The sequence below is a fragment of the Carettochelys insculpta genome, chromosome 22 (assembly GCF_033958435.1).
Source record: "Carettochelys insculpta isolate YL-2023 chromosome 22, ASM3395843v1, whole genome shotgun sequence".
Classification (NCBI taxonomy): domain Eukaryota; kingdom Metazoa; phylum Chordata; order Testudines; family Carettochelyidae; genus Carettochelys; species Carettochelys insculpta.
Window position 1 is genome coordinate 15,594,752 of NC_134158.1, and position 8,468 is coordinate 15,603,219.

The following is an 8,468-nucleotide window of genomic DNA, read 5'->3' on the forward strand; positions in this document are numbered from 1 at the left end:
TTTGGGGGCATTGAGGGGCCAGCTGATGGAGGGAGGTTGGGGGGCTGATGAAGTGGGTTAGGGGAGAGAGATGACAGCTGATGGAGGGGGGTTGGAGGGCTGACAGAGGGACCAGCTGATGGAGGGGGCTGATGAAGGGGATTGGGGGAGAGACAAGACAGCTGACAGAGGGGGGGTGGGGGGACTGACGGAGGGACCAGCTAACAGAGGGGGCTGGGGGGGCTGATGAAGGGGGTTGGGGGACTGACGAGGGGACCAGCTGATGGAGGGGGTTGCGGGGGCTGATGAAGGGGCCTGGCGGGCTGATGGGGGGACCAGCTGATGGAGGAGGCTGGGGGGGCTGATGAAGGGGGCTGGGGGGCTGATGGGGGACCAGCTGATGGAGGGGGTTGGGGGGGCTGATGAAGGGGCTGACGGGGGGACCAGCTGATGGAGGGGGTTGTGGGGGCTGATGAAGGGGGCTGACGGGGGGACCAGCTGATGGAAGGGGCTGGGGGCGCTGATGGGAGGACCAGCTGACGGAGGGGGCTGGGGGGGCTGATGAAGGGGGCTGGGAGGCTGACATGGGGACCAGCTGACGGAGGGGGTTGGGGGGGCTGACGAAGGGGGCTGACGGGAGGACCAGCTGACGGAGGAGGTTGAGGGGGCTGATGAAGGGGGCTAACGGGAGGAGCAGCTGACGGAGGGTGCTGGGGTGCCCCACGGCTGTGCTCGGGGGGACAGAACGGCGCTTTACCCCCGGTCACTCCGCAGGGGAAGTTGCCGGGGGCCGCTCCTAGCACAGCCCCCGCTCCCGCGTGTCTCTGCCCTGCGTGCGTGGGCGATCCTCCCCACCGGTGGCGCTTTGCAGACGCTCCCTGGCGCGGTGCGGCCCGGGGAGGGAGGGGGCGGCCGTGCAGCCCGGTTGCTGGGGTTCGCCTGGAGATCTGGGTGAGTGGGGAGGAGGGGGTCCCTACAGCCCCCCGGCCCCCGCCTCCCTTGCAGCCTCCCCGGGGCGGGGGCGGGTTTTGTAGCCATGGGGGGCGGGGATCGGGGTTACTTTGTATCCCCCCAGCTCCGCGTCCGGCCCCGGCTCTTTTCCGCCCCCCGGGGGAGCCGCCGCGTTGCAGCCCCGCAGCGACCCGACGGGCGGCGGGAGGGGCAGAGAAGCCATTTTTAGGGCGATTTCGCCCCATTTTGGGGCACTCGGCGGCCTCGGGGGGCAGGGCCGGGACCAGGCGTCCATACATGGGGGGTGGAGCCCGTCAGGGAGTTTGGGGGGACGCAGGGCCTGGCGCTGGCTTGGGGGGCTTGGATCTGACATGCGGGGGTGAGTTTGCTGCACAGGGCGGGGATGGGGGATGGGGCGGAGGTGGAGGCCTCGGGGGCTGCAGGCAGGTCCCTGGCTGCTGGCTTCGGGGTGGGGGCGGAGCTCAGCTGTGTGTGGCTGGCCCCCCATGGATGCGGGCTCCTGGGATTTTTGGGTGGGCTCCCCCACTCTTGCTCGCGGGGAGGGCAGGGTTTCATCCCTGTTGCTGAGAGCCCCCGGGGTCTGTTCCCTGTGTGGCCTCTCTCCCCACTTTCTGGCACCTGGACCTCTGCTTGGGAGTGTCCTGGGGGGGGCATAAGGGGATCCCCAGATTTACCCAGCCCCCAATCCCTGATAAAACCAGCTGCCTTCCCCAGGTGGCAGCTGCTCTGCCGGGATTGCTCGTTAATGACACCCCAGTTTCCCAGCTCTGTGGCGGGTGCAGATTCAGGGGCTCGTACTTGGGGGAGCAGAGGCGTGGGAGGGTCTTAAGCACGGGGGAGCCGGGGGCCGAAGCAACACTCTGGGATGTTCGTAGGCAGAGGGGTTGTGATTGGAGCTGGGTCAGGATGGAAACACCCTTCTCCCAGGTCCTAAAATTCTTGCTGCTCTCTGGGGGACCTGCCCTGGGTGGAGGGGGAGGAAGAAGAGCTTCAGAACTCTGGGCAAAGTGGGGGTCCAGGCCAGGAGTACTTGGTGATATTACCTGTGTGATTTGCTAGCTGAGATTATGCATGCTCATCCATGTGTCATAGCACCTGTAGTGCAGGGTGTAAGGGGAATCTCCTCTAGCATAGGGAGCTGGGATGCCTGGATCCGTTGCTTCTCCCCCTGGGAAGTTTATTGCTGACTAGGTGTAGAGCTGAGCAATAGAACCCAGGAGTCCTGGCTCCCACCCTCTCTCCCTTTCATAAATCCCCCCAGACGGGCCTTGCCCTCTTGTCCCATGTAGCAGCGTCTGTGTGGGCCAGCAGCTGGCACCGATGTGGGCAGCCCCAAGGTTGTGGGTTTGAGTCCTACTCCTGGAGAGGAGGCCTGACCACGTGTGTCTCTTCTCCCTTCCCCAGGGCTGGCCGGTGGGGTGCGTGGGACGGGTTTGGAGCTTGGCTGCCCCACGGCCCATCCATCTCAGGTAGGTCCCCGGCCAGTTGGTGGGGAGGGTCCGGGCGCTATTCTCCCAGGGGCCACGAGATGTTGTTCTCAGGAAAACTCAACCTGTCCCAGAGCGGCACCCACTGTGTGCCCCACCCTGCAGATATGCCAGGTCTGGGGGGTGGTTCGCACCCAGGTCTGGGCCCAGCCAGCAGCTGCTCTGGGTGCGGTGAGGGAGAAGGCCCTGGAGAGGGTAGCATGGGGGGTGATTTGGGGTGTGGGAGGAGCCCTGAATGCTGGGTGGGGGGGGGGCTCTGGGTAGGGTCTGCCCTGGGGTTAACCGCTCCTTCTCCTCTCTCTCGCCAGCGTCCCTGTGGGGTGCCCCTAGGGCAGTCAGGGGCCCGCCAGGCCACGCTGCTGGAACAGGACAATGACGGAGAGGAATAACCGGAGGCGGACGAGTACGCAGGGCACGGGCAGCAGGGGTGCCCCGGAGCTAGACATCCATGGAGCTGGGGAGCCACAGGGACAAGGGGGAGCCCTGGGGATGTATCAGATCTGGGGCTTTGGGAGAGGGACAAGGGGATGCCCTGGGGGTGTATCAGAGCTGGGGTTAAGGGGTTGAAGGGGGACCCTGGGAGTGTATCAGAGCTGGGGCTTGGGGGGGGGATGAAGGGGGGCCCTGGGGTGTGTGTCAGAGCTGGGGTGAAGTGGGGGAGGGAGGAGAGAAGTGAGAGGGAGCTGGGGGGACTGTGGCATGTCAAAGCCAGGGGGATATCTGCTGTGTGGGTGGGAAGCAGGCGGGGGATGTGATTGGGATGTTAGCTGTGGGGTGAGGTGGGGGAAGGGGCTTGGCTCCCAGTGCTTGGGGGGCAGGTATGCCTCGTGTGGGGTGGGGGTGCAGGTGGGGTAACGCCTCCCCGAGGGAAGAAGCAGATACTGGGGCACACTCTGCCCTGTTGCGGGAGGGGCTGAGGGGCCCACAGAGCGGGGCAGGTTCTGGTTTCGGGGCCCCCTGTGACCTCTCTCGCCCCACAGTGAAGAAGGATGATGATGCATATGAAATCTCCATCCCCTTCGAGGAGACGCCCCCCCTCGAGCCCCAGATCTTCTACAGCCTCAGCCCCCCCCAGAGCACTTTTGAAGGTAGCCTGGCCCAGGGGGCCTCTGCACTGAGGGAGTCCCCTGAACCCCAGGGGGCCAGGCTGGGGGTGGGGTTAGGTGGGGGGTGCAGGCGAGGGGGTGTCAGATGGGTGGGAGAATCCAGGCCTGGGGGGGAAGCTCATGGGGGGAGCTGTGGGACTGGGGACATAGTGTGGGGGCGCCCAGCAGGGGCAGCAGAGCTCTGCTGGGGGGAGAGGCTGGAGGCAGAGCCAGTGAAGGTCAGGGCAGGGGGTGGGGCGTGGCCCTGGCCCTGTGCTGGAGGTCGTGGCCCCGCTGGGGACAGGGGGAGGCTAATGAGGGGAGTGGGAGGGTCAGGGCCCCAGGGGGGTGAGAGATTGTGGGGGATGGGGCCAGTCCCAGGGGAGTGGCTGGTGGGGGAGGCATCGGGGCCCTGCGGGGAGTCAGGCCCCACTGGGGAGAGCATCAGGACAGGGGGCAGAGTGTCAGGGCCTCATGGGGGGTGAGGATGAGAGGGGTTCAGACCATGGGGCGGGGGTCAGACCATGGGGGTAGGGGATGAGGATGAGAGGGGGTCAGACCATGGAGGTGGCGGTGAGAGCGAGGGGAGGGGGTCAGACCACAGGGGAGGGCGTGGGGGGGAGGGTCAGGCCGCAGGGGAGGGGGTGAGGAGGAGGGGGGAGGCTGCAGGGGTGGGGGGAGGAGGACAGGGGGAGGGGTCAGGTGGTGCCCTTCCCCCACACTCTGCCCCCCGTAGAGCTGCCGGAGCCTCCCCCACCTGCCCTGGCGCTGATGAGCGGCATGAAGACGCAGCTGCACATGGCCCTGGAGCGCAACTCCTGGCTGCAGAAGCGCATCGAGGACCTGGAGGAGGAGCGGGACTTCCTGCGCTGCCAGCTGGACAAGTTCATCTCCTCCGCCAAGGTGGACGCGGGTGAGCGGGCCGGACGCCTGGGTCCCTCCCAGCCCTGGGAGGGAGTGGGGACTAGTGGTTAGAGTCAGGTTTGGGCCTGGGAGCCAGAGCTCTGTTCTCTGTAGAATCCTAGAACGAGGAGGAACCTGGAGAGGTCATCGAGTGCTGTCCTCCCAGCTCCTGGCACGACCTGGCGCCTTCTAGAGCAGCCCTGATGGGAATTTTCTAACCTGCCCCTAAATATCTCCAGGGGTGGAGAGTCCCCACCCTCCGCAGGCAACTTACTCCGTTGTTTAATCCCCTGACAGTCAGGAACTTTTTCCTAATGTCCAACCCAAACCTCCCTTGCTGCATTTTAAGCCCATTGCTTCTAGTGAATGTTGAGGTACCAGACCGGGGGAACAGCCCTTTTCTCCATCCCAGCTCCCTGGGCAGCCAGCAAGGTGGGGCTTTCGCCCATCCCACAGGCAGCCCTCGGGGGGGAGCGGGGGCGTGGGCGCTGTATCTCCCAGCCAGTGGCCACAAATGCCCAGGGGTGGGGGGCAGTTTTGTTGACAGGGTGAGGCAGGCATTGGAGGGAGTTGCGGTGAGGTGCATGCTGGGAGCCCGGTCTCTGCCCCCCCCCAGAGGATCACTGCCGCAGCAAGCAGCTCCAGCGGCGGGCGGAGGTGGCCGACAGCCGGCCTGGTGAGGCCACGGATAACGAGAGCCTGGCGTCTTCGCTCAGTGCCGCCTCGGAGCAGGGCGGCTCCGCCGAGCGTAAGAAGCAGAAGCAGAAGGGGGGGATGAGCCGGCGGCGCTTTGGAAAGCCCAAGGCCCGTGAGCGTCAGAGAGGTGAGTGGGGGGCTGCGGGGGGGGGGAATCCCCTGCCCTGGCAGCCCTCGAGGGAGGAGGCGGCTGCAGGGGGAGGGGCATGGGGTGGTGAGGTGGCATTGGGAGTCCATGGCAGATTGGAGTGGTCTGGTATGGGCGGGGTGCAGGGCAAAGGGAGTTATATGGAGCAGGACTCACAGGGAGGAGCAGGAGTGTGTGGGGTGGGGGCAGGTCCTCCTGGTGGTTGTGGGGATGTGTCGAAGGAATGAACAGGCTCTTTTCTCCTTGGTCTTTCTGACCCCCCCCCCCCTGTCTCTCAATCCCTTCTGTCCTTCTCACCCTTGCCGTGGCCCGCCTGGCAGTCAAGGATGCCGATGGGGTCCTGTGCCGGTACAAGAAGATCCTCAACACCTTCCAGAAGCTGAAGAGCATGAGCCGGGCCTTCGAACACCACCGGGTGGATCGCAACACGGTGGCGCTGACCACGCCCATCGCCGAGCTGCTCATCGTGGCCCCCGAGAAGCTGGCCGAGGTGGGCGAGTTCGACCCCTCCAAGGAGCGGCTGCTGGAGTACTCGCGCCGCTGCTTCCTGGCACTGGACGACGAGACCCTCAAGAAGGTGCAGGCCCTCAAGAAGAGCAAGCTGCTGCTGCCCATCACCTACCGGTTCAAGCGGTGATGGGGACCCCTGCTGCTCCCCTGGGACCCTGCCAACTGGTCTATCCCACTACTCACACCAACACTGCCCCCAGCACCCCTCGGGCCTTCCTAGCCCACCTCTAACACCAGTGCTGCCCTGGGACTCCTGCAAGCTGCTCTGTCCCACCACTACTTCCAATGTTGCCTCCATCCCCTGGGATCTGCCACGGTGTGAACTGGCCTAGTCCCACGCTACTCCCCCCAGGACTCCCTTGAACTGGCCCATAGTGCCACTGCTGCCATCGTCCCGCAGGATCTGTCACCCCACAGACCTGCCTATCACACTGTTAACACTAAGAGCCCTCCCTGGGACTCCCTCAAACCACTTCATCCCACGGCTGACACCAAGCCCACCCCTGGGGCCCTTTGGAGAGCTCTGTCCAGTGGCTGACACTAATACGTACCCAGTCCCTGGTGCCCATCATCTCAAGCTCCCCTCGCCCCCTGACACACCAGTGCCACCTCCACCTGCTACCTGAAATATTGCTTCTGACCTCACCTCTCGCCTCAAGCAATGATGGGCATAAGGTCCTATCCACCACTGCCATCGTCACCTCCAGTACCATACCCCAGCACTGCTTCGAACAGTGGTGGGACTTTGTCCTGCTCCAGCAGATCGCCCCCAGCCTTCCACCCCCACGCTCCTGCCTTTGTCCTCACCCCCCACCCGGGGCCTGACCCATTTTCTCTGCCAGTGCCCTCTCCCTGTGATCTGCAGCCACCCTTTGACGAAGCTCCCCGTCCCTTCATGCGATGGATGGCTCCCTCACCCCCTGATTTTGTGCACATCACCTGAGGGTTTCTGCCCAGCTGTGGTGTCAGTAAACCTGAGATGTCCCCCTGATTCAGGGAGAGGAGTGGTGCTCTGGGAACCAGGATGCCTGGGTTCTCTTTACCCTCTCAGAGGCCTTGGGGGAATTCCATCTTTCCCCGCAGCTTGCAGAGAGGGGATCCTGCCCGCTTCCTGAGTCTGCATGAGCAGTGGGGCAGAGCTAGGTGTGGGTGTCAGTTCTGGGAGGGGGGCTGTGCCTCCCACTCCACTCCCAGGTCTGCCCATTGGAGCAGTCACCTTCTGAGAGGCCCATTCCCAGCTCCCCCTCATGTGAAATGGCTGAGGCTAGCGCAAGGGGCCACAAGCTGGCTGCTTTCTCCTGGCTCAAGGGGCCCTGATCGTGAGGGGGTGACTGGGTTCGATGGGTGGGTTGGGTCTGGCTGGACCAGACTCTACAAGTCAGGTCAGGTACGAAAAGGCCTGGCTCTCCTGCCCGTGGGGTCAGGCTGGCTGCACTGTGGGAACAGGCCATGGGAGTGGGAGAGGGCACTGGAGAAAGGGGTGGGGTCAGATTGGGAAATGATTTGACCTTCTTGGCCTTAGGTCCAGTTTGGACCTAAAAATTGGTCCCGAGCAGCCTCTGTGGCTCTGGGGCAGGGGGTGGGACATGGGGCTTTTCCCCAGGAGACAGTGTGGTCCCATCCAGCCTCATGCTGGAGACTGGCGGTCTCAGAAGGGCGGGGAAGGGGGTCTGGGGCCTTTTGCCTCTAGGGGGCACCAGCTCCCACCAGGCCCCAGGGCAGAGCCTGGCTGGCTGGCTGGCTGGCTCATGGGGCAGGGAATGGGGCAAGGGCCTGTCCCCTAAGGGATGTTGGCTCCAGTCATAACTCTGCTTGTCAATTTCGCGCCTAGGTTTTACAGTGCTGGTAAATGTAAGGTGGGGTGGGGGAAGGTATTGCTGAGCTGATTGGCTGAACAGGCTGCTGAGGGCTGTGCTGATTGGCCATGCTGGCCACATCTCCAGTTTCAGGGTCCTGATCCTGGGCCCATCCTGCCTTCCTCACCTCCTCTGCCCTGAGCTGCTCCAGATCTTCTCATCCCACATCACTTAGAGACCAAACCTGCCCCCTCAGCACACCTCGCTCCATCGCCAGCAGACACCACCCTCACCCCCTGCCAAGGGCAGTGTGGGTTCTAATTGTGCTACCAATGGAAGTGCCAGGTGGGGTCCCCTATCCTGCCCCCCTCACAGGGGTTGCCATTAATTCACTTTACTCCCCATTTTGGGGGGTGATTTCCCACCCCCCACATCGTGGCCCCACACTGCTGACCCAGTATGTGTGTGTGAGTGGAAGGGGCTGTACGTGTCGGGCCGGACGGGATGCCCCTTTTTATTCAGTGTAACAAACTCTCTTCTCCACTGTGCCTGTTATTTCATGCCCTATCGCTCTATGTTTGGAAGAAGAAAAAAAAAGAGAAAAGGAAAAAAATCTACAAAAAAATCAATTTATTAAGAGAATTTAAATTAAAAAGAGAAAATTTGGAATAAATCAAGGTCTGAGTCTCATTTAATTATCGATGCCCTGAGCCTTCCTGCGGCCTAAAAACACATGTCTTGGGTTGGGCTGCTGAGGCTGTTTATAGGGGCAGAAATGCAGCCACCTCTGGGATGGGGCCTCTATACGGGAACCCCTTGTCTGTGGCTGAGATGTAGCCTCCCTAAGGAGGGGTGTGGGAGCTATTTATGCAACAATCCCTTACCCAGTGCT

General features: G+C 63.3%; 1 protein-coding gene across 2 annotated transcripts; it reads left to right on the forward strand.

Annotated features, from left to right (window-relative positions):
* The first annotated feature begins 695 nt into the window (after nucleotides 1-695).
* On the forward strand, nucleotides 696-8,248 carry CCDC106 (coiled-coil domain containing 106). Of its 2 annotated transcripts, XM_075017846.1 has the most exons (7): nucleotides 696-930; nucleotides 2,356-2,420; nucleotides 2,747-2,841; nucleotides 3,419-3,526; nucleotides 4,260-4,436; nucleotides 5,043-5,249; nucleotides 5,591-8,248. In XM_075017846.1, the coding sequence occupies exons 3-7, from the start codon at nucleotides 2,811-2,813 to the stop codon at nucleotides 5,905-5,907; spliced, it is 840 nt and encodes a 279-aa protein (XP_074873947.1). In that variant the 5' UTR covers nucleotides 696-930; nucleotides 2,356-2,420; nucleotides 2,747-2,810; the 3' UTR covers nucleotides 5,908-8,248. The 2 variants fall into 2 exon arrangements, with proteins under 2 accessions (XP_074873947.1, XP_074873948.1); XM_075017847.1 differs by lacking the exon at nucleotides 3,419-3,526.
* Nucleotides 8,249-8,468: the final 220 nt, after the last annotated feature.

Excerpts from the sequence above, each read along its gene's own strand:
- CCDC106 (XM_075017846.1), top strand. The coding sequence starts at position 2,811 with ATGACGGAGAGGAATAACCGGAGGCGGACGA. Across the intron at positions 2,842-3,418 it reads GAATAACCGGAGGCGGACGA|TGAAGAAGGATGATGATGCA; the intron begins GTACGCAGGGCA and ends CTCGCCCCACAG. Across the intron at positions 3,527-4,259 it reads CCCCCAGAGCACTTTTGAAG|AGCTGCCGGAGCCTCCCCCA; the intron begins GTAGCCTGGCCC and ends TGCCCCCCGTAG.